At 38.9% G+C, this 25,453-nt stretch overlaps 4 protein-coding genes across 6 annotated transcripts; 2 read left to right on the top strand and 2 right to left on the bottom strand.

The window, feature by feature from the left end:
• Positions 1-122: 122 nt before the first annotated feature.
• On the bottom strand, positions 123-7,958 carry LOC121806375 (uncharacterized mitochondrial protein AtMg00810-like). Of its 3 annotated transcripts, XR_006051664.1 has the most exons (7): positions 7,643-7,958; positions 7,478-7,573; positions 5,975-6,015; positions 5,478-5,595; positions 5,182-5,262; positions 2,946-3,096; positions 1,158-2,831 (listed from the first exon to the last, which is right to left on the bottom strand). XR_006051664.1 is itself a non-coding variant. In XM_042206389.1 (6 exons), exons 1-6 carry the CDS (start codon positions 7,820-7,822, stop codon positions 387-389), a joined length of 570 nt encoding a protein of 189 aa, XP_042062323.1. In that variant the 5' UTR covers positions 7,823-7,958; the 3' UTR covers positions 123-386. The 3 variants fall into 3 exon arrangements, 2 of the variants coding, with proteins under 2 accessions (XP_042062323.1, XP_042062324.1); XM_042206389.1 differs by lacking the exons at positions 1,158-2,831; positions 2,946-3,096 and adding an exon at positions 123-440; XM_042206390.1 differs by lacking the exons at positions 5,182-5,262; positions 5,478-5,595; positions 5,975-6,015; positions 7,478-7,573; positions 7,643-7,958 and having other exon boundaries at positions 2,946-3,089.
• A 699-nt stretch (positions 7,959-8,657) lies between these two features.
• LOC121806369 (beta-ureidopropionase-like) lies at positions 8,658-12,301 on the top strand. The gene is made up of 6 exons (XM_042206382.1): positions 8,658-8,906; positions 9,044-9,151; positions 10,781-10,969; positions 11,038-11,265; positions 11,340-11,564; positions 11,694-12,301. The coding sequence occupies exons 1-6, from the start codon at positions 8,799-8,801 to the stop codon at positions 12,057-12,059; spliced, it is 1,224 nt and encodes a 407-aa protein (XP_042062316.1). The 5' UTR covers positions 8,658-8,798; the 3' UTR covers positions 12,060-12,301.
• A 4,801-nt stretch (positions 12,302-17,102) lies between these two features.
• Positions 17,103-23,123, top strand: LOC121806367 (protein EXECUTER 1, chloroplastic-like). Its single transcript, XM_042206378.1, has 12 exons — positions 17,103-17,628; positions 18,047-18,163; positions 18,318-18,383; positions 18,814-18,920; positions 19,580-19,661; positions 20,099-20,791; positions 20,891-21,014; positions 21,097-21,266; positions 21,952-22,026; positions 22,105-22,197; positions 22,307-22,446; positions 22,852-23,123. The coding sequence occupies exons 1-11, from the start codon at positions 17,191-17,193 to the stop codon at positions 22,394-22,396; spliced, it is 2,055 nt and encodes a 684-aa protein (XP_042062312.1). The 5' UTR covers positions 17,103-17,190; the 3' UTR covers positions 22,397-22,446; positions 22,852-23,123.
• A 156-nt stretch (positions 23,124-23,279) lies between these two features.
• Positions 23,280-24,979, bottom strand: LOC121806374 (nicotinamidase 1-like). The gene is made up of 5 exons (XM_042206387.1): positions 24,660-24,979; positions 24,387-24,570; positions 24,158-24,291; positions 23,827-24,012; positions 23,280-23,728 (listed from the first exon to the last, which is right to left on the bottom strand). Exons 1-5 carry the CDS (start codon positions 24,783-24,785, stop codon positions 23,648-23,650), a joined length of 711 nt encoding a protein of 236 aa, XP_042062321.1. The 5' UTR covers positions 24,786-24,979; the 3' UTR covers positions 23,280-23,647.
• Positions 24,980-25,453: the final 474 nt, after the last annotated feature.

Raw genomic sequence — 25,453 nt, 5'->3', positions numbered from 1 at the left:
TCTTTCATTTTGATGCGTGCCTCGGGTACCTAAATAATGGCAGTTCGAACATATATGATGTCCAAACTCGAATATATCCTAGAATCATGCTGAAAGCTTGTGATAACGGGAGACCTTCAAAATCAAAGAATAGTTCAGGAAAGCTATGAAGAAGCAACAAACAAGTACAACTCACTGACTCAGTATTGTTCTCCCAACAAAATGGGAGAAATAGACATGAGGGTAGCATATAGCTAAATTCAAATCTACGCAACTGTACAACAGAATCCAATCACTGAAAACAATCCTTTTAAGCCTCACTAATTTTAAGCAGCAGGGCGAGTGTGGTTCAATCCAGGTTGACCGGTACTGCATTACTCTGCTGAGTTTGAGCTCCGAGCTCCGAGTCATGCTTCAGGGACCAACAACGACTCAAGTTCTTCTCGGCGCTGCTCAAGCTCCTGCAATTGTTATTTGGTGCAACATTGGTAATCTTCATAAAGTGCATTACACAAACAAATGTAACAAAAGATAGCAACTTAACAAGGGAAATGGTGTAGGGGACTGCCGGTAGGAAATTTGCATTTAAAGAGTAAAAACGTCAGATCAAAGCAGCAAAAATGATTTCCCATACATTGAGACTTCGAGCTTCTTTTACAATATAATGAGGTTTTAGAACTTATGAGGGTAATTCCAACTTCCTTTTATATATCAATTGTCAATATTAACTTCAAGAGGAACAGCAATTTTATTTCAGTACCAGTCAAGGGACAGCCAGCACGAGATATTATACTTTACTTAGGACTCAAAATAACAATCAAATTTCTACTTAGGATCGATTCAAATAAAAACTCCTTATTGTTAAAACTCAGCACTGAACCTATTAAGTAACTCCATTGAACTCTACACTCAGCAAATCACACGAATTACTTATAGATCCAGTGCAGTTAGCATATAGATTCAGCATGGTTACATTATAAATTCAGTGCAAAGTTCTCACAGTTCTGACGATGAGATGGTTTTTATTTGAACCACAATACATAGATGTAAAAAAACAAACATACAAGTACACAACTTCAATAATGAGCGGCTAAAACCTTATAGGATTGAGGATACTCTATTTAATTGCTCAATCAAACATCTCAATAGGTCTGTAGAACAGTAAAATATAGACATAGTGGAGAAAATAGTTGTATACTATTTCATTAGTAAACATAGGCCACATATATATAGTTTACATATAATATATTAAAGCTAGACTATGTTACATCGGAGAGGAAGAATACATATAATATATTAACACTCCCCCTCAAGCTGGATCATATATATTGATCATGTCCAGCTTGGTACAAAGTTCTGAGAAACGCTTCACAGGCAAAGGTTTTGTGAAGATATCAGCAATCTGGTTGGACGATGAAGTGAAAAGAGTAATAATTGTCTGATTCAAAACACACTCTCGAATGAAATGACAATCAACTTCAATATGTTTAGTCCTCTCATGAAAAACCGGATTGTTCGCAATATAGATTGCTGCTTGGTTATCACAATACATCGGTAAAGGTTAATTGAAAGTGAACCCCAATTCTCCAAGTAGATTCTTGACTCCAATCATCTTAGTAGCAGTATGAGCCATAGCTCTATACTCGGCCTCGGCAGACGATCTCGCAACAGTATGTTGTTTCTTACTTCGCCAAGTTACTAGGTTTCCTCCCAAATAGGTGCAATATCCAAAAGTATACTTTCTATCAGACTTAGAACCAGCATAATCAGCATCAGAATATCCTTCAATTTTTAGATGACCATTCTTTTTAAATAACAATCCTTTGCCGGGAGATTTCTTGATATATTGAAGAATTCGAATAGAAGCATCCCATTGAACTTGCTTAGGCTTATCCAGAAAACGACTGACTAAACCAACAGCAAAGGAAATATCAGACCTTGTTACTGTCAAGTAGATAAGTTTTCCAACTAGACGTCTATACTTAGCTTTATCCTCCAAGAATTCTCCACTATCATCCCAAACACTTGGATTAACCTCCATAGGAGTATCAACAGGCTTTGTTCCAAGTAGTCCAGTTTCTTTCATTAAATCTATAGCATACTTTTGCTGAGATAGAGACATTCCAGAATTTCCGTGTACAATTTCAATTCCCAAGAAATACTTAGGACGCCCCAGATCCTTGATAACAAAATGTTGATGCAAATATTTCTTAGTTTCCTCAATTCCACGAACATCACTTTCAGATATGAGTATATCATCAACATACACAATGAGAATGGCAATACCCGATGCTTGATGTCGTATAAAGACCGAATGATCAGACTTGCATTGCTTAAAACCAATAGTTCCAAGAACACTACTGAACTTATCAAACCACGCCTTGGGACTTTGTTTAAGGCCATAAATTGCCTTTTTGAGACAACAAACCTTAGTAGCATCCCCCTCTGAGCAACATATCCCGGAAGTTGCTCCATAAAGACCGTCCGAGTCAAATCACCATACAAAAAAGCATTCTTCACATCAAGCTGGTACATGGGCCACGAAAGATTAACAGCCAAAGAGATCAGAATTCGGATTGAGTTCATACGAGCAGTGGGCGAGAACGTCTCAAAGTAGTCAATACCATAAGTTTGTGTGTATCCTTTGGCCACAAGCCGAGCTTTGTATCGATCAATACTACCATCAGCAAGAAATTTTATGGTAAACACCCAACGACAAGATACAATATCTACCGAATTAGGGCAATGCACCAATATCCAAGTACCACGACCCAAGAGAGCTCGCATCTCCTCATCCATAGCGGCTCGCCATAGAGGGTGTTTAAGTGCCTCTTGGTAAGAAGTTGGAATAACTGTAGATAAAAGACAAAGAGCAAAGGCACGAAAAGGATCACGAAAAGGAGCACTCAATCGAGTAAAGGAAACAAGATTAGACACATGGTGTTTGGTGGTACAAGTACGTTTACCTTTGCGAATGGCTATGGGTAACTCATCAGGAGAAACTGCATCTTCAGAAGCTGGAGGCGAAGATGATTGTGGCAGTGGACATGAGCTTGTATTTGGTTCTGTTTCAGGGGCTTCAAAGGTTGTTGTAGGTCGATGACGTCATGTATAGACCTGTAAAGGAGGAGCAGAAAGCATATGATATACAAAAGTTTGGACAGACAAAGGAGTAGGATCTAACTGGCTGGTTGGTTTAGTTTGAGAATGAGCAACATAAGGCTGAAACTCAAAGAAGGTGACGTCTGCAGAGTTATAATGAAGTTTGGTAAGAGGGTCAAAACATCGGTATCCCTTTTTGGTTCTAGAATAACCAAGAAAAACACACTTAATGGAGCGAGGGGACAACTTATTCAACCCAGGAGTAAGATCATGAACAAAATAAGTACACGCAAAAATGCGAGGAGGAATATGATAGAGAGGTTTATTAGGATGAAGACACGAAAAAGGAATATTCACATGCAACATACTAGATGTCATCCTATTAATAAGAAAGCATGCAGTAAGAACAGCATCAGACCATAGATACTTAGGCACATTCATGTGAGACATAAGAGTACGCGCAACATCTAAAATATGACGATGCTTGCGCTCAGCTACCCCATTTTGTTGAGAAGTGTGAGAGCAAGAGACCATAGCTACTTAGGCACATTCATGTGAGATATAAGAGTACGCGCAACATCTAAAATATGACGATGCTTGCGCTCATCTACCCCATTTTGTTGAGAAGTGTGAGAGCAAGAGGTTTGATGAATTATACCATGAGATTCACAAAAGGATGAGATGGATTGTTGTGTAAACTCAAGAGCATTATCAGTACGGATGATACGCAAATCAACAGAGTATTGGGTTTTTATTTCATCGTAAAAGGATTTGAGGACAGTAGGGACTTCACTTCTTTGTTTAAGCAAATATAACCATGTCATACGAGAGTAATCATCAACAAGAATTAGAAAATACTTGAAACCCTTTCTGGACTCAATCCTACTAGGACCCCAAACATCACAATGAACTAGATCAAAACCAGAATAGCTACGAGTCTCGACTCAACAAGGAAAGGAAGTCCGATGGTGCTTGCCCAACTCACATGACTCACAATTAAAATCAACAGACGGAACTGGAACTAGACTACGAAGGCTGGAAGAAGACGGATGACCAAGACGACAATGCCACTGAAATGGAGACACAGCAGCAGAAAGAGCACTAGGAGAGACAGGTGAAATAGGATCCAAGTAGTACAGACCGCCACGCTCATGTCCTCTACCAATCGTCCTCTTCGTCTACAGGTTCTGAAAGATCAATATGAAGGATAAAAAGTGATAGAACAATTGTGAGTTTTTGTTAGTTGGCCAATAGATATTAAGCTGACTAGAAAATTTGGGGCAAATAAAACATTATCAAGAGTGATATGAGTAGTGGGTTTGACAACACTAGTGTAAGTTACTGGAGAAGAGTTGCCATCAGCAAGACGAACAGATGGAAGAGAGGATGGAGAAAAAGATGAGAAAAAGAGATTTTTTATCAGTAATATGGGTAGAGGCACCTGAATCCAACATCCAAAACTTACCAGGAGACACAGCAAATGCAGCTACAGAGGTAGCATCAGTAGTAGATGAAGAACTTGGCGCCTTAATGGTGGTTTCGATAGGCGGTCTAAAATCAGACATGATAAAAAGAGACTGTAGCAAGAGGGCAACAGCTGTAGGAGGAATAGAATAATAGCTGTAGTAGTAGAGCAACAGGCAGATAGCAGAGAGCAGAGCAGAGCAGCAGATAACAATTGCAATTACAGCAGGCAGATCAATTGCAGACAGATAACAATTGCAGGCAGTAAAGCCGGAGCAGAATTGAGCAGCAGTAGCAAATAACACAGAATTGAGCAGCAACAAATAGCAGTTGCGGAGCAGGGGCAGAACAGGGCAGCAGTAGCAACGGAGGCGGAAAAAAACCTAAATTTCGAAACCCTAATTTTCGTTTTTTAACCTAGTGACGGATTCGAATCTGCTCTGATACCATGTAGAACAGTAAAATATACAGACATAGTGGAGAAGGTATTTGTATATTTCATTAGTAAACATAGGCCATATATATATAGTACAAGAGACTAAGCTAGGCTATGTTACATCTCCGATATGGGACAGAATACATATAATATATTAACAAGGTCTATTATGTTTTTAACCTACTGCGAAAAGACATTACCTCAAGATCCTTTATTGCTTGCTCTCTGGAGATTTCTTTTTTCTGGCGAGCACGTTTCACCATGCCAATGCAGCACATTCCCTACAGAGGCATTTAAAGTTCACTCTATGTTAGAGCTTAATGTACCTAAAATTCATCGTAAAACTCAGAATCAACAGGCCACATTCTATGTTGAGAAGAATTGCTCATTATGGCACAGTGCAAACTGTAAACCGCATTGGAAAACAAAATCCATAGATATGTACTACTGGCCAGAAGTGACTGAAACAATATGTGCAATGTAATCATAAACTTACTGATATAATGTAAACCACACCACATGCAAGAAGCAGGTAGCTAGAGATACTTTGGAGAAGAAAAAGCTCGGCATGGTCCTTTAAATACTCAGGGTAAGCTCGGGTCATCACTGCAACACTGGAGAAAATAGATGAGTGCAAGCTTCATATGCAACCTATAAGCAGTTCTGGAATGTATGGACAGAACAGGTAATAGGGCTTGTCAGTGTAATCACCAGATGAATACTACAGATTTCTTGCTAGTCAATAGTCATTATCACGTAAGGATATAAACAATTAAGCAGTAGAGAGCTTTGTTTAGTCAGCCAACACAAAAAGACAAGAAAATTTTAGGAGATTTTGGATATCAAGTAGAAACCTAAATTTGGAAGATGAATATAACCAAAATAACTAGATACAGTCATCTAACACTACACACAAGGATAGCTAAGTAGGATTTCAATCAAATCAGTTGCTGAGGGAATAATATACAATTATACAGCAAAAGTTGGACATACAAGATCTGCAGCATCCCTCTGCCTGCCCAGTACTCGAGGATCTGCAACATATTGAACACTTAATATAGAAAATTATGGATTTGAACACAACAAATAACAGCTACAGTGTTTTCCAAATATATCAAGAAAAAGGCAATACTAAATTCCTCATTTTTGAGACAAAGGGTACCATGAAAAAACTTCCCTTGGAAAGTTTAGATATACAGCCTTTCCGAAGAGCAAGCAGAAAACATAAAAAAATCAACAGGTCAGTAACTGGTAGAGAATCCAATAACAAATTCAACTCCCATGCTCTATTAACTCATTACACTTTTAAGCAAGAACTCATTCCCTGACTTAAGCTTAGGTTCCATGAGTACAAAATTAATCTAAAGACAATCTGTACCTCCAACGTCTGAGAAACATATGTGCTTAAAAAATTGAGAATCTTGGATCCACCACTGCTAGAAGCAGAAAATTTCAGTTTCAGATTCTTTCAACTCATCAGACCAGACTCAGAGTATTTGATGTGCTTTAAATTGCACTTGCTTACATGGAGCAGATTAATCGTGACAGTTACCAAAGACGCCTAGTTTTTTTTACTGCTAATGAATAGTTGGCTTTTATATTCTAACTGACTTGTTTTATGTTGTTTGCAATTTCATTTTGTTAGGATGACTAGCATGCAATTTTCTTCAACTCTGAGGGAACTATAACTTTTTTTTTCTAAGTTTATTGCAGGAGTTGAAAAGTTATACAGCCCGGCATCATTGTGATCAATGGAGTTAATTGCTGTTAAGTTGATAGTGATTGATTTTGTGGGTACTGTGAGTGTTATATTAGTATTGGCAAGTGAGCCTCAAGAGAGAGTTTTCAATGTGATGAGAAATACACTCTGAGGTGTCGTTGTTCGAAAAAATCATTGGAAGTGTTGATTATTGTTGAACCTGATGACAACTTGCATCCACCTGCGGAAATTTTTGGATTTCCAGCTTGACGATTAGGCCCTTTAGAAGGGAGGGGTTGTTAGTTGTTACAGACACAGTCATGCACGTCACAGTACTCACCTTTATATTTCTACATTTCTATCCATATGGTAATTTATCATTGTTGGCAGAAGACTCCTACGTGAGCTTTTGCAAGCTTGGTTTAATATATTAAGCCTTTTTTTCCATTAGAAGAGGACCATTTTATGATTAGAATTCTTGTGTATACTTCTCTTTGGTTCGTAATCAATTCAATACAGCTATATTATGACCTCCAAATCAACCACTCTCTACCAGCTCTCATTTTTCTAGTAATGATGTAAGGATTTGCTCTATGACCTTCTAAAAAAAGGGAGAATTCTCTTATTTGGAGCTTGAGCTAAAGAACATGCTTAATATCCGAGTTTAAGTTAACTAGATTCGAAAACAGAAAGCATTAGACAGAAAATCGCTAGAATTACACAGAAAGCAGTAATTTCCCTAAAACGAAAAAAAATAAGTTCAATTCCATGGCAGTGAGGAAAAGAGAGAGGGGAACCTTGGAGAACTTCATGATGAATTCCCACTCAGTCTCAGCAACAACCACAAACGAGGCAATGACCACCGTGTAACACCGGAATATCCCATCGAATATCTGCACTAAATGAAACGAATTCAAAATGTGGCCAACCAATCAACTCAATGAAATGATAACTGAGCATACATCAGATCCGTTCTTGAAAGATTGGACGGCGGAGAGGATGTTGACGGCGATGCAGAGAATGGCGGCGAGAGCAGTGATGACGCTGAAGCAGCGGCAGGTGATGAGGAAGGGATCGGGCCTCGGACGGAGCCGGGTGGTGAGGGCGGATGGGTCAGGCTCTCGAGAACTCTGCGCCTCCATTTTGAGCTGAGATTAAAGATGCTGAAATGGGGAAACACTATAAATGCAACTGCCGCCAGGCTTGAATCAGATTCCTGCACCTGCTACACACGCTAAACGAATACCCCAAAATCGATGCTTTTCAAGTTTTATGTTTCTTATGCAATTCAGCAATAATCTCAATTTCTTATTCAAAGTTACAATTTTATAATAAAACAATTATTTAGGAAATCCAAAAATAAACCACAATACATTGTTTTATCATTTCAATTTTTTCTTATCTTAATTTTAAAATTCTAAATTAAACAACATAAACTAAAACACCATTTGCAGAGTTAAAAGTCATATATTTTATTCAAAACATTCCAATATATCACTCATTTTTATTACTACTAGTACTATCTAGCAAAAGTCATTTGTACTATATTTCATTTTTGTTATTAACTCTCTCCAACTCTAAAAAATATAAACATTTAGTTTGATACGGATTTTAATACATGATTGGTAAAATAAGAAATATTATAGATAGATAGGAAAAGATTTTTAAGTATTGTTAGTGAATAATGAGTATGTGTCCTCAATTGAAGAAAAAATAGTTTTTAAAACTAGAATGTTCATACTTTTTAATGATTGACTTAAAAAAATAGTAGTTAATTTTTTTTTTCTAAGGGAGTATTATTTTCTTATTTCAGTTTTTTCCATTGCTTTCTTATTTCAGTTTTTTCCATTGGTATACCAATTTATTATGAAGAAAACGTCTGTATCTTGGAATGACAGGGTCTAATTAAATTGATTAGATAAAAGTTCCAAGTAAAAACTTATAGGAGCTTCCATATAAAAGTTCAAATACTCCAATTTAAAAGATGATGACAAGTGACAACAATAGTCCAAAATTAGTCCACAATTCGACAGCAAATTCCAACATCAATCTTGGAATTTGTTAACAACACAATTCATTCATCTCCACCGTGATCCCACTCGAAACAACGAAGCGAAAATGGCTGCAGAAAGCGGCAAAACTGATTTAGCTGAAGACGGTTCTGTCGCTGGATTCGATTCTCTGCACCGCCTCCTCCAATCTTCCCTTCCTCCCCACCTTTTTCAGGTCAGATCAACACCACAATTTATTACACTAACTTCTTTTTTCCGATTGCAAATCCCTCTGAGCTCCAATTCTGTTGGATGTTGACTTGAATATGATGATAAACTTTTCTTTGGAATTTACACTGTTCGTTGCGCCAGGAAGCTAGCCGATTGCTGATTGGGCTAAACTGTGGAAAAACGCTTGATTCTGTTGCTCTTCCCGATCCCGCCAAATCTCTTTCTCTAAACCATGATTTTGATCTTCAGGTATGTGTGCTTCTATCATCTTTTTGGTGATATCAACCTTGAAGCACTATTTTCACTCTTTTCATTCAATTTGTCTTTGTAGAAGTAAAATATAGATATAAGCGGAAAAGTAAATAGACATAGTAGAGAAATTAGTAGTGTATTTGGTGTATCTTATTACTCAACACAACCCACATATATATAGTACAAGAGACTAAGCTAGGCTATGTCACATCACCAATGTGGGACAGAATACGAACATCTATATTGGCTAGCTTGGTACAAAGTTCTCAAAAATGTTTTTTCTCAAACATCGGCAGCAATAGTAGTAGCCGAAACTATAGGGTAGTAGTTGCAGCTGTTGCATAAGTAGAGCTGCAAGGCAGAGTAGTAGTAGCTGTAGCAGAGTAGCAGCTATAGGGCAGTAGTAGCAGATGCAGAGCAGTAGTAGCAACTGTAGCAGAGTAGAAGATGCATGGTAGTTTGTGTTAGCTGTAGCAGAGTAGCAGCTGGACAGTAGTTGCAACTGTTGCAACTGTAGCAGAAGCAGGTAGTAGTATCAACTGTAGCAGAGTAGCAGCTATAGGGCAGTTGTTGCAACTGTAGCAGATGCAGGCATTATTGACAGTTGCAGCAGAGTAGCAACTGTAGAGCAGAAGTAGTAGATGCAGCGTAGTAGTGACAGTTGTAGCGTAGTAGCAACTATAGCAGGAGGACAACTGTAGGAGTAGAATAATAATGTAATTTCAGAAAGAGTGGTATAGCAGAACCATAATAGTGCAGAATGCAGCAACGTCAGAAACCCTAGTTTGGGCAGAGAAGAGCAGTTGTGCAATATAGTAGTGGCAGAAACCCAAATTTGGGCAGAGTAGAGCAGCAACACCGCAAACCCTAGTTTGGGCATAATAGCGCAGTAGAGCAGAACAAAACATAATTTCGGGTAGAGTAGAGTAGTGACGGAAGAGCAGAGTGGGGATAGTAGAGCGGCAACCTAATTTTCTAGAGACGGATTCGAATCCGCTCTGATACCATGTAGAACAGTAAAATATAGATATAAGCGGAAAAGTAAATAGACATAGTAGGGAAAGTAGTAGTGTATTTGGTGTATCTTATTACTCAACACAACCCACATATATATAGTACAAGAGACTAAGCTAGGCTATGTCATATCACCGATGTGGGACAGAATACTAATATTCTTAACAGTCTTCATAACAATTCGTTCTACTTTTCCAATATACGCAATTATACTTGTTCGCTGAAGTGATGCTCTCTTAACTTAATCATATGGAATCAAGAGTTCTTGATGGTCTTTAAATTTCAGAGGCAAAAACTTGTGGATGCATGTTAATTCCTATGAGGGTTTTTAATCCCCAATTGGAATTTACTAATCACAATTAGGATTTAAATAGGGTGGTGCCTCTAAATTAGTAATCTTCAAAACATGGAGTGTCTTTTTCCACTTGATTGGCTGCCAAAATACACATGTCAGTTATTGAGGTGCTACTGTTTTTCTTATGTCAATAGATGTTTATGAAACTATGAGTTCTTGCATTTGTGTCACTGTAATTACAACATCAGTTTGGTGGCTATTCTCTTCCCCATATATGTTTTGCATATTAAGATAGCTATCTTCCTAACAATATGCAGGCATTTTCGTTTCGTGCTGATAGCGAATCACTGAGGGAACCTCGCTGTGTTAGGGTGGGTCTGATTCAGAATTCTATAGCTCTGCCAACTACTGAACCATTTCTTGATCAGAAACGGGGCATCTTTCAGAAATTGACACCGATCATTGAAGCTGCAGGTGCTTCTGGAGTCAACATATTATGTTTGCAGGTATTTTGTCCATAAAAATCACAAGCTCTCCTTGGCTGTAGGAGATTAACTGTGGACCGTCAATGCAGGAGGCTTGGACGATGCCATTTGCATTCTGCACTCGTGAGAAGAAATGGTGTGAGTTTGCAGAGCCAATAGATGGAGAATCGACAAAATTCCTTCAGGAGTTTGCTCGGAGGTACAACATGGTTATAGTGAGCCCTATCCTTGAAAGGGATGTGAACCATGGGGAGATACTCTGGAACACTGCTGTAATAATTGGAAATAATGGGAACATAATCGGGAAGCACAGGAAGGTAAACCGATGCGTCACATAACTGGTCTATGTATTGTTTTCACATGAACGTTTCTCTTAATGTAATTGTTGCAGAATCATATACCTAGAGTTGGGGACTTCAATGAAAGCACATACTATATGGAAGGAAATACCGGGCATCCTGTGTTTGAGACGGCTTATGGAAAGATTGCTGTCAATATATGTTATGGAAGACACCATCCTCTTAACTGGTTAGCTTTCGGCTTAAATGGTGCGGAGATAGTTTTTAACCCATCTGCAACTGTGGGTGAACTTAGTGAACCAATGTGGCCCATCGAGGTACTCTTTCTCCCTTCCACTTTTTGTTTCTTGAGTTTGTTTTGTTTGTACTAACATACTACTATTACTTTTCCTATTCTTGAACGTTTATATTCGGTTAAATTCCTGTATGAACGTTTACTTTTGCAGGCACGTAATGCAGCCATAGCAAACAGTTACTTTGTATGTTCAATCAATCGTGTTGGGACTGAACATTTCCCGAATCCATTCACCTCCGGAGATGGGAAGCCACAACATACAGATTTTGGACACTTCTATGGTTCCAGCTACATATCAGCGCCCGATTCCTCCTGCACGCCATCTCTATCCCGCCACAAGGATGGCTTGCTGATATCGGACATGGATCTCAACCTCTGCCGGCAACTGAAGGACAAGTGGGGTTACCGCATGACTGCCCGATATGAGATTTATGCAGATCTGTTTGCTCGTTATGTGAAGCCCGATTTCGAACCCCAAGTCATAACTGATCCACTGTTGAACAAGAAAACCCTCTAGATGTGAAAGGAACTGGGAATCGGTTGCTGGAATTAGAGTGTGCTTTTGCAATGGAGAATCCAAGATTCTGGACAATGTTCTGATTGTGAATAGTTTTACTTTTCCTCAACTTGAATGCTGGTAATAATTTAATGTATTTGTGGTAATCGTCGGACTTGCAAAGCTTGCATGAATAATTCTTGTGTAAGTTAAATATTTTTTTTTCTGAATTCATGAAAGTACCTTAAACTGATCCTTTTGGCCTCTCTCTCTTGGACAATGGACATTCAGTTTTTACTCAATGTTTCATGATCAAATTATAACTTTCAATTACCATGAATATTCCCATGAAAAACATTTGTGACTAAATTGCAGCTGAAGTGATGATATGGATAACTAATACTCAACCAACCCCACAAAATAGCCCCTTTTTTCATTTTGATTTGTCTATCAAAATTAGTTGACTTTTTATTTTGAAAAACTTTATTTTTATCACATTACACTACTAATGACGTAGGTCATATGTTAAGGATTTAATTCCCTAACGGAGATCGGCGGCAGTCTGCTCGGCGATCAAGGGATTTTTCCGGCATCTCGAGAGGAGATCGGCGGTGGTTCTAGTGTCTTGCTGTGCGCGGAACTCCTCCGTCAGGCAGCGAGTAAACTAGGGTTACGAGAATATTTCACAATCTTGTGGGCAAAATAATATTTCATTCATTGATTGGTAACAAGCTCTCCTATTTATAATACTAGAATACTACTAACCTAACTTATTGAATAAGAAAACAAAGATATGGAAAAGATATGGTGAAATAAAAGATAACTAAATAATTGTGATTTCCTAAGATATGGGATCGTATCAACTCCCCCACGGTTGAAATCCGCCTTGTCCTCAAGGTGGAAACCACGAAGCAACGACGAGAGTTGACAGCAAAAGCGTTGGCGAGGCGTCGCCTCCTGGATCAAACACACACCGAGCAGCTGAGCGTGTCCCTTCATCACCTCCATAAAAATCAACGAAGACAGACTGATGTGGTCATCCAAATTCAATGCTAAAATGGAAAGCTCTGCCACACGTCCTTGAATGATCAAACAGGGCTTGTTATTTCGTGGAGGAATCAACCTTGCATCTGCGTCGAGCAATGGTAATCGAGGATTCATGCTTGTAATATCAGTGACATTCAAATCCCCACTAAATTCCGGAGCAGTAATGAAGACAACATGGTTTGCAGGCATGGGTAGCTCTATGCGAAAGGTCCCCCTGGCAAACAAGCACTTGATTACTTCTTCATGCGGAAGCTCCTTCTTGCTATCACGTAGATCCAGTTTTGCTATCTGCAGAGCAAGAAATTCTCCTTTTTGATTGCTGAGACTGACACATATACCAGGATCGAATGCGCGCATGGTGATCATTTCGATCATCTTAAGTATGTCACTATCTTCATCATCTTTACTCTCAACTAAACCCTTCGGCCCCATCCCATTCTCTTTCCATTTATCTTCAACAATGTTCTTTTCTCCCACAACATCATGAGAACAAGGCACAACTTTATTTATCAAACCATACTCACCAGCCTTTTGCATATTCATTTGCCATTCCTTTGGCCTCGAGCTGGGACAGCAGCTTGCGGAAGACGATTAGAGGCCAACAATGGAGCTGTCTCCGGTAGCGGTTGCAAGGGCTGGAGAGGGCCTGGAGTGGAGTAGGGCGGCAGCTCCAAGGGCTGTGCTGGACTCGACTGCGGCGGGTGATTTGATCGCGGCAGCGGCAGTGGCGGCTGGTAGGGTTGGTGGATCTGGTCCACAGCAGGGGTGGCCATTAGAGGGGGTTCCCAACACGAAGGCTGACGCGCTGGGGTTTGATCGGATTCGGTGTGGTGGCATGGTGGAGTCATTGATTCATTGGGGACTAAACGCGAAGGCCCAAAAGAAGCCTCATTATTTCTTGATGGAGGATATGCCATCTTTCGGAGTGGTGCAGAAACATGGGGCTGATCAAGATCGGGCCCGGGTTGCGGTAACGTTCGAAATTTGCTAAACCGGCTATTTGTGGCATCGAACCAAGTTTCTATCTTGTCAAATGCTTCCAATAAGCGGTCTAACTTTGCGTTAATCGGGTCCTCCGCTTTGGTGACTGGACGAGGGTGATATTGAGGCTGCCACGGGCGATATCGGGCGTAGGAGTTTCGCGGCTCGACGTATGAATCCGGGACCATACCTGGATCACGATACGGTGGTGGATAACAGTTATCGGTTCGTTGTCGGGGCAGATCCCAACAAGTGGGGCGGTGAGTCTGGACAGACCCCATTGGGTGAGGTTGCGGCGGACCGTAGGGTTCACGCCTGTACCTGGGTGGTGGCTGATCATAGGACAAGCGTTGATAACGGTGATAGCCGGCATAGTCGTATGACATGTTGACGGACTGAAGATATGATGTTTTCTACGAAGGAAGGGGGAAGCTTCTGTTTGGTGATTTTCTTCCTTTTTTTTGGATGAATTGGACGAAGAGGGTCACTTTTTTTCTTTTGGGTGGTGAGGTATGGGTTATGGATAATGGTCTGACTTCAACGCGGCACGCAGGAATCCTTCCCGTCGGGCTTTGCAGAAGTAGTATTGTCCGGCGGCTAGAGCTCGGCGGACAGGCTGGAATCGGCAACCCAAAGCAAGTGCTGTGCGCAGAATGTTTTCCGTCGGGCAGCAGTGGAGCTTTGATTCGAGATGGTGGGAGGGTCAGCTCTCAATGAAAACACCAGTTGTTAAGGACTTAATTCCTTAACGGAGATCGGCGGCAGTCTGCTCGGCGATCAAGGGATTTTTCCGGCGTCTCGAGAGGAGATCGGCGGTGGTTCTAGTGTCTTGCTGTGCGCGGAACTCCTCCGTTGGGCAGCGAGTAAACTAGGGTTACGAGAATATTTCACAATCTTGTGGGCAAAATAATATTTCATTCATTGATTGATAACAAGTTCTCCTATTTATAATACTAGAATACTACTAACCTAACTTATTGAATAAGAAAACAAAGATATGAAAAAAATATGGTGAAATAAAAGATAACTAAATAATTGTGATTTTCTAAGATATGGCATCGTATCTTCATATTATCCACTAATATATTTTCTTATACCGTACTAATTTCATATTTATCTTCAAAAATTTCCATTTTACGAAGGACTTGTCATAATGATAAAAAAACGTCTAGTATTTTAGGCTTTCAGCTTAGGTTTTTTTACAGTAATTGTTCTGTCAAGAAATATATTTGTAAGAAGTACTCAGTAATTAATTTTGTGAATTTATTTTGAAAGTCATGTGGTATTCGCATAAAATAAAACCGAGAAATTTATTTATAAAGAAAAAAGGACTTAAATATGAGGACCTCTTAAAAAAAGTGAATGGTAAATATATCCAACGTCAGCATGAAATGCCCGTATATCATCGTCATCCTTCTTCTCCGTCGTTCTTCTGCACTTTCTCACCTTCTCTCTCTGTTTACACTAGTCAGGGACGGAGACAGTGTTGGCCAAGCCACCGCTCCAGCGAGGGCTTGGCCGGCGTCGGATCCATTACCCACGGCTGCCCCTGTTCAGATGCCATTTCTATTGTAGATTCGTAGAGAGAAACTTAATATTTAATATTGAAATATATAATTTTTGTTGTAATTTGAGAAAAAAGAGAAGAATAATTAATAAAATCACTTGAAAATTGATGGATTGCATCGGCGAAGAAGAAACAAAAGAAAACAGTTTTCACAGAACGAGGAAGAAGAAGATACGGCGCGTTTAATTATTAGGTTCCAGTTAATTGGACTTTTTAAATGGGTTTGGGCGTTTTTAAATGGGTTTGATTAATTTAATTTATTGAGATTATTATTTATTTTGTTTAAATAATTGTACCATTTAAATGGCTTTATTTAATTACTGTGCCGTTGAAATTAATTGGATTCACTTAAAATTATACTCCGATATACTCTACAACTTAACAAAACAATTATTAGATTAACTCGTTTGATTACATAAAATGATAAAATCAAATTAAAAGATACTAACAAATTACAACAACTAAATTACCGGTACTAGTTTTTATTATGATACATCTTTTGATACATGTATTTTGATTATAATAAAATATTAATTTTTCAAAATGACAAAATCTGATTGCATATTTATATTTTTTGGTTCGATATAATTTTTAAAATTGGACAAAACAATATACTGAATTATATTAAATTACCTTTTAATAATAATATTATTATTATATTAAATATTTTATTTTTTAAATTAAATTCCAGCACCAGCTAATTTGTTTTTCTGGTTCCGTCACTGAGAGCATCTCTAGTGGGCGGATGTCCCACTCGGACATCCACTAGGACATCCCGAAAACACCTCCCGCCACGTCACTAGAACTTCGCATCCCACTGCCACGTCACTAGGACATCCCCTTCACAATCCGCCCTTCCCATCGCCCTTCCCACTAGGACTTCCCGCAATAAAAAAAAATCATAAATTCACAAATAAAACAATTTACATTTACGGAAATAAAATTTCAACACGAATACGAACGGGAAAAATTAACAACTTCATTTAAAAAAAACATACATGATTCGAAAAAAAAATTACATAGTAATAAAACAAAAAAAAGTACTAACATCAACGTCAACCCTTCCGCGTCCAAACCTCTTCGATAATATCGTTCTGAAGTCGAACATGAGAAGTACTAACATCAATATCACTAGACATTCTAGATATACTTGAAATTAGAGATGTAGAGAGAGAAACTTGTTAACACAAGTGGTGCGAATGAAATAAAATTCAACGAGCCGTATATATAGAGTTTAAAAAAAATTCAAAAAAATTTAAAAATCGGACGTCCGACCCACGCCACAATGGCGGACGTCCGCCCGCCCGTCGCGCCGACGTCCGAGGACACCCTACGTCCTCACGGGACGTCCGTATCCGACTTCCCCTGCCACAATGGCGGACGTCCCGGTCGCCCGTTGCACATGTCCGACCGGACGTCCGGCATTGGAGATGCTGTGACACTAGTAATATTGATAACAGCACGGTGTTCAATTTTCGGATTGCTTCGCGGATTTCGATACATTTCTGGGTCTGTTTCTCAATTTGCTTATTTCAGAGCTGAGCGAGGTGTTCGTCAATGGCGTCCATTTTCCCGCCGACGTTCCCGTCGCCGCGTACGATTCCGAAACCCCTGAAGTTTAAATTTGTGCATTCGAGATTCATCTCCTCCAAGTTCAAGCGAAGATTGCAATCGGGAGTTTCTCTGTCTAGGGTTCCTGATTCCGCTTTCTGCTGCCATTGCAACCAAAGGGCAAGCGGCGGCGGTGATAGCTCCAATTCAGGTGCCGAGGAGGTGTGGCGGTGGGGCTTCGGTGTTCAGGAGACTTTTAGGAATGCAATTAAACGTTTTGATGACTACTTGAGTTCGTTAAGGGATCAGAGGACTGGTGGAACTCTGGTTATGGCGGAGAAGTGGGAAGATGAAGAGGATGGGGGAGAAGAGTGGGATTGGGAGAGGTGGATGAATCATTTCCTCGAGGTTGATGAGCAGGAGCGCGTTGTATCGATTTTGAAGGTATTTTATATTCATGGTTTTTTGTTCAATCTTGAAATATGCTGCTGGGGGCTTTTATATAGTTGGATTTTGATTTTAATAATGCCAAGTGTTTCTAGTATGCGTATTCTTTAAGGAGGATAAATATGTAGATTATCATTCATCGAATTTAAGAAATTAGCACATTTGAACAGAAAGTGAGAATATCTGTATACAAGTAAGAAATAGGCATAATTCATAGTAATAATAGTTAAGTCAACAAATATGCTGCTAATTCATTATAGAGGCACAAATTGTCTCTCCCCTATACAAATTAAGGATCTTGCACACGCAGCATCTTTGTTAATCCCTTTTGTTTTGTCTTTATTTTTTTCTTTGGGGAGGGGGGGGGGGGGGGGGCTGTGGCTTCTACTGACATTGTTGACTTCATTCCTAACAGTCTCAGTTAGCTAATGCGATTGAAAGAGAGGATTATGAAGAGGCTGCTAGGATAAAGGTGGCAATTGCAGCTGCTGCTAGGAGCGACACTGTTGGCAGGGTGATGTCACATCTAAAGGTTGTGTGCTCATGTATTTGTTTCCATATGTATTTAAGACCACTACCTATCCATATTTATTGGACATGTGTTTATGTTTTATCACTATTGCATGCAATGTTTTTGTAAAACTACTTAATATTTAATTGCTCTGGTATCTCTCAATCAATCGCAGAAATCTGTGGAGGAAGAGCGATATGGAGATGCAGCTCTTATACGTGATCACGCAGGGGCTGGTTTGGTGAGTTTGCTATTAGCATCATATATATTTAGAGCATGATGCAAATGCACATTGAACCTTTATTTCGTAAATAAATGTGGTTTACTGTTTTTAAATGCCACCTTTCTGTTTTTACTGGTCTTTTACTTTCTTCCAATAAAGATTGTGCAAAATGAAAATAACTTGCAGCATCAAATATTTCTATACTTCAGGATAGTCTGATTACAACCTAGTCCTGTCAATAGGAATCTTTGTGCAAGATATCATCATCATCAGTGTTTAATTTAGTAACTGGAGTATGTAATTGCATTGCGTATGTTTAAGTGCTTGAATTCTGACATCTGCCATGTCATTTTGCTGTTAAGAAGGAAAAAAAAATACTACCAAACAGCACTCACAGGTTTCTTTCCTGAAGTATTGTGTTATATAACAATTTTTTCCTGCCATTCAGGTTGGATGGTGGGCTGGAACTTCAGAAGATGCCAATGATCCTTATGGTCGCATTATTCATATAAGCGCTGAGCATGGAAGATACATTGCTAGAAGTTACAGTCCTAGGTAAAATTTCTTCTCAGTGTTTAGAAGTTATGATTCATTTATGGCTAGAAACTTAGAATCACACTATATATTCATCATGTTCCTGTTTTATTCATAGCTGTGGCTTGCACAACTTCTGCACGACTTTATGTTTTGTATGCTCAATAAAAATATGCATATTTCATCTTTGTGAAGTTTCGGGATCTGGACATATATTACCTGTATTCCTGTATCTAAAAAAAGTTATTCTTTTAACCCTGAAAAAGCTATCCTGGCAATGAAATATATGAAAAGGAAACTACTTGTAATCGTTTTACTGGTATAATTCCTGCTGGTTTTCTTCTTGCTTAAAACATGTATCAAAAAGTTATATGGTGTTTGCTTTGCTTGTTTTCTTGCCATGCCATTTCCAAGTCACCTAAACCAAATAGGACATCCCCTTCCTTCATTCCTTTTTTTGTGTATATTTGTATGTAAACGTGATGTGCATAAGTTATTATATACATACGATCTCTCTCTTTTTGGTCAAAATGCTTTTAAAGATAGACTGATATTTGTACCTGAAAAGATAGCTAGATCTTTCTTGAGGAGTCTGGTTCATTGCTTCAAGTCTACAGTTACCTTTCGGATGATCAAGTTCACCATTTCGTCCTAAGTTTTCAATTTGAACTTCTTGGCAGGCAGTTGGCAACAGCTTCGATCGGTGCTCCCGTGTTTGAGGTATACCTAAGAGACAATAAAGCAGGTGATTATAAGCAGCAGGTATCTTCTCTTGTTCCTTAAAGTTCACTAGTTATCTGTATGTGCTCCATGACTATTTTGTTGCAAGTGCACTTGTACATTCACACATTTTGTAATTTCAAATAAATTATTCTCTTGTACTGCTTATCTGATGCTATTGCAGTATTACTCTGATTCGGACCATTCGGTTAATGTATAGATTCTTTTGAGTGCAACTTCTGTGGATGTATTTATGGATATTGGATATTTGGATAATATATCATAATTCATATGCTACTTTTGCTGTTTTACCTGTAGGAGTTGTATAATTCAGGGCAAATCTGCTGCTTCTTTTCTTTTGCATTACTAAGAAGGCAGGGAAGACCTGTTTTGAATTCTTTAACTGAGATTACATGTTGTATGCAACATGCAAACACATGTTCCATAAGTATGAAATATATTCATTGCTTGATTTGTAGGCCGTTTACTTAAAGCGCAAAGGAGCTCCGGAAGATGTTTATGTTCCATCCTTCAAGTCATCAGGAGATTCCAGAAGCCTGGATGCAAGAGATAACAAAGGCAAGCTATATGAAAGAAGTTCTGAAGATAAAGAGGATGGTGAAGATAGGGATGACGATATTGGTTTTGATAATATTCTGCAAAACATGATTCCTGGTGTGAAAGTCAAAGTTATGAAATTAGCATCACCAGAGAAGGTGGACAGGGATATTATATCTATGGTGATTGAAAAAATAATAGATGAAGAGGTGGAAGAAAAGGACTATGACATAGAAAGTGTAGATGCTGACGTTGACATTAAAAGTGAAAACGAGGACGAGCACAGTGACACTGATCTGGATTCTGGTAGTGAAATGGCTGAGGAAGATGAGCAAAATCAAATTGCACTTCAACTCGTTGTTGGTGATGGTTTCCTCCATAAATTGTCTCATGGTGCCCATGCTAGAGACTTGCTTCGTGTTCCAGCGAGGCTAGAGAAAAAGGGTCGGATGACATTTACATTTACAGTTGAGGAAGATTCCAATGAGCTCCAACCTGGCGAGGATGGACAGTCTGCCGAAAACAAAAATTCGAAGCGTCCAAGCCAACGTAGCGTAGACAATCTTATGCATGATTTTGTTGAATCTATTGGCAAAGGGAAGATTCCTATGAAGGTTGGTTTAAATTATGTAGTTGTGGTGATTCATTTACTATTGCCAAGGTGGGTTTGTCCATAGTCTGTCTGATCCAGGCATAATTTTGTCAATTTGCAGGTTCTTCAAAATGTAGGTGAGCTAATAAATCTAACACTCAATCAAGCTCGAAACAGTCAACCACTCTCTGGATCCACCACGTTTAGACGCATTGAGGTTTCTTCATCTTCAGATCCACTAAATGGTGATTAATTTTGATTTCCAACATATCTGTTGTTGCTTTCCTGCAGTTTCTGTAACTTTACGAAAATGTATCTGTTTTTCAGGTTTATACCTTGGTGCACATGGGCTGTACACTTCAGAAGTTATTCATATGAGGCGGAGATTTGGCCAGTGGAATGAGGATGGGAGCACGAAGAAACCTTCGAAAATTGAATTTTATGAGTATGTCGAAGCTGTTAAATTAACCGGAGATGCTTATATTCCAGCTGGCCAGGTAGTCCATTCACTTTGTTACTTGTGCTGTTAGGTCACAAATACTTCTTTGTAGCACATGCATGCTACACCTACTTGCATCAGTTGAGGTCATTGATTGGGTCATGTCATGTTGGTGAGTGACTAATTAGCAAAGCTCTGGATTCTTCAATTAGTTTTTGTCATATTTGCATGTATAAAATTGAGTGCATGATGTACATATATCATGAATTTCTGCAACCATATCTGGGTTCTGGAGTTACACTTTTTTGCTGAAGCTCCATGTTTACGTCTTAGAGCTTGGTATATACTCCCTCCGGTCGTGAATAGGAGTCTCATTTCTTTCTGGCACGGATTTTAAAAAACGTTAAGAAAAGTGGATGGAAAAAAGTTAGTGGTATATGGATCCCAATTGCATATATTAGTTTTAAATGAAATGTGAGGGGAATGAGTTAGAGGAATGTGGGGCCTGTTACCATTTATAGTAAATATGAACCAGGACTCCTATTCGCGGACGGACCAAAATGAAAAAATGGGACTCTTATTCGCGGACAGAGGGAGTAGTATGTAATTATGTATTATGCTCTATGAACAGCTAGAGACTATGTTCATCACTATATAATATATCGATTAATAATTAGTGGCCTTCTAGTACCAAATAGCTTATTACCATGTAACAACAAAGTAAATGATGTTTTCTCTTGCAGGTTGCATTTCGTGCAAAAGTAGGAAAAAAGTATCAACTTCCTCTTAAAGGGATTATCCCTGAAGAATTTGGGGTGGTATGTTGTATACTGTTCGTATTCAGTTAATATCCATAATCTTCTTGTTACGACTCTTGAGTTAAAATCAACCTGCAGATTGCTCGATATAGAGGTCAAGGAAAATTGGCCGAGCCTGGAGTTCAGATTCCTCGATGGGTTGATGGTGAACTTGTTATATTGGATGGAAAGGTTAATATTCTAGCTCATTTCCTTTGTTTGAACTCTGGATATTACTATTTTTGGAGGTTTCCAAACTGCTTGGCGCTGATCCCTATTCTTTCTTATGCAATTTGTGCAGCATATCAAAGGAGGCCCTGTTGTTGGTTTTGTTTACTGGGCTCCTGAATCTCACTTGGTATTCTTCAATCGACTCAGGCTGCTGGATTGAGTACTTGTCCCACCAAAACTTAGATGTCATTGTTTTTATTTTGTTCGTGGGTAAGTCCAATTTTCTTTGTGTTTGTTCCCTTTGTGAATAAAATTGCCTGAAACATGTGATTTTAAGCTCTTGCTTTTAGAGGATGGGTTTTAAGCTTTAACCGAACAGGTGTATATAATACTATATTACATAGTACTACTAAACATTCTATAACAGACTGTTCGATTTGCAAGTGGAAGACCTAATATGGTGATCCCTACTTCAAAGGTAACAGCAAAGACAATTGTGTTGTTTGCTCAGATGAACTATTCCGGTCTCCAAATTGAGATTTGGGGAAATGCCAGTTTCTGGTATCTAGTATTGTTTGACTTAAACCACATCTCGACTTGATTTTTGTCACCATGTATATTAAAAAGTATTGGTGGCTTGGTGCCTGCAATAATACTTTTTCTATGCTTGTGCAGTTGAGCTGGTATTTATCGCCCGAGTCCTCTCTCATCATACTTGTGGGGAAATCGGAGACTTTGAGTAACCGGGCCAAATCCTTGCATCTGACCCCTTCCCAGTTAGCTGCGTGAACCATCACAGTCGCCGTGACATTAACCGTTAAATTTTGAGGTGTAACATTTACTTGATAACAGGCTCATTTAACTAATGCATTATCCTGCTGCTGTCTTTCTCCCCGGGATGTATATATCACTTGGCTCCATTTTGTATATATATAAATTTATATATCTATAGTCAGTTGATAACAAATTCAACATTCAATGTTGAATGTGAATTATGATGGTTTGGGTTTTCCCAATTGGTTCATGTTTCACAAATAGCAGTTTTATTTTGTAATCCGTGTAGAGAGTTAGTTATTTTCGTAATATTGATATGTTCTTTATGATTGAAGGAAAAAACTGTCCTTGATTAGGCATTTGTATTCAGAAAGGGCTGCATACACATGAGCTTATTATTTATGTAATAGAGGATACATGTGTTTTGTTTAGGTAACCACATACTCCCTCCGTCCCACTTTAGAAGTCTCGGTCACTTTTGCACACCTGTTTTGTAAAATCATAATATATAGTTAAAATGAAGAAATGGTAAAGTAAGAGAGATAATAATGTAGACAAGACTCTTCTCTATATTATTTTCTCTTTTACTTTAACATTTCTCCACTTTAACTATATATTATGATTTTTACAAAATGGGTGTGCAAAAGTGATCGGGACTCCTAAAGTGGGACGGAGGGAGTATATAATAAGACGGATTTCAGTGATGAAAGGTGAGTTGTGTGGCGATCTTGGCCCCTCTTCCCTTTGCCATGTAAAGGCCTATGTGATGCATGAGCTCCTGCCATTGCAAAACCGTATATATCAGCAAATTTGGTATATGCACGTAGAGAAATGTTATGCTTCATTAATCTATGTTCATTTATGATGAGTGCTTACTTGGGGGTGAGCTTGTAGGTGTTTGGAGCCTGCTGCCTCCGACGCTGGAAAATCGAATGTAGCACATGCTTTGGAGTAGACGACGACGTCGTTTAGTGGGTGGAGGAGGCCGTGGTTTTTGGCCGATATGGTGGAGCAAACAAAGTCCAGCACACATATGTCTGTGCAGATCCCTACGACCACCAGCTGCACACAAACACTTGTTTTAAACAAAAGTCTGATATCTGATTTAACAAGTTGTGTTTTGAACAAAACAATACTATCATGGTAACCATTTGTGTGTGCAGTCTGTCAACATATGATAAAAGAGATTTAAAGGGAAAACACTGACAAGGTGTATCTTGTTCTTCTTGACCCAATCAACAAAGGAATTGGAACCATCCTCCTGGATAGAACCCACAAAGCCGTCGTAGCAATCTTTGCGCCTAATCGTCACGTTCTGCTCTTCTTCTATCCATCTAAGAGCTACACAACAAAAACTGTGACTTTTCTACACAAGCAGTTGGGTAGAAATGTTTTGCAGATTAAAGTGAACGAGAAGGAGAGGGAGAGAAAATTACGAGGGACAAGGTTGGACTCATCGGTGCCGTTGATGCAGTGTGGAGGGTAAGGATGCTCTAGCTTGTCAGGTTGGTGTGAGTCCAGGAAAGCAAGCACAGGCCATTTTTTCTCACAAAACACTTTGGCAACTTTTGCTGATTCTTCAATCATCTCCAATATCTGCCTGTTCTCTTCCCTTGGCGCCTGCAATATGTATATTAGTTTAACCACACACATACACAAAGAAACATAAGAGGGATGGAAGGAGAGAGGGAGAGGGAGATTTGTCTGACTAGGTTGCCAGCTCCAACGGTGCAGAAGCCATTGATGATGTCTACAAGAACTAAACCAGCCTTTGCATCCTCAGATATCAACACTGTTTCCTCCTCCACTGGAATCTCACTTTTCAACATCTCCATCTTTCTCTTTCTTTCTTTCTTTCTTTCTTTCTTTCTGACTTGGTGAAGCAACAAATAGAATAGTAGTATGATATATGAAGGACTAGATTGAATAGTTGGGGTAACCAATCATGCATGAATGTTTAGTCAAAATTGTGATGGCAACGATGATCACATGACTGACTGACTGATGGAGAAGATGCCAAAAACTTGAGTGATATATTTGGACACGGCGTATGATATTCATTAGCTACCACGACTTTATACTACTAGTTTGGTCACCCACTCAACTTTATCCATTTCATTATGCACCTACAATCTGCACATGTGAAACCTTTTTTTTGCTTATCCCATTCTCAATGTGTACTCGAATATTGGGTTTTCATAAAATTCCAGTTTTAATTTGGGGAAGAAAAAATACTTTGCAGGCATGGCATGTTGAGTTTTGTCTCCTTGAGCATACACATGATAATATTAGTGGGTAATCTGCATAGCCATGATGGTAATCCCATGGACCACTCCATCTATCTATCACTTTCCTCTTTCTCACCTCTTCATCATCCAACCATTTTCATACTTAACAAAAGTTTTCCATATTTTCTCATTAATTTACAATTTCACTGTACATGACCCACAATTTCTTCACTCTCCATACTTAACACACTTTGTCTAATAAAGTAAGACTTCTC

Source organism: Salvia splendens, chromosome 6, assembly GCF_004379255.2.
Source record: "Salvia splendens isolate huo1 chromosome 6, SspV2, whole genome shotgun sequence".
NCBI classification, from domain to species: domain Eukaryota; kingdom Viridiplantae; phylum Streptophyta; class Magnoliopsida; order Lamiales; family Lamiaceae; genus Salvia; species Salvia splendens.
This window is presented reverse-complemented; position numbering and strand designations above follow the sequence as displayed.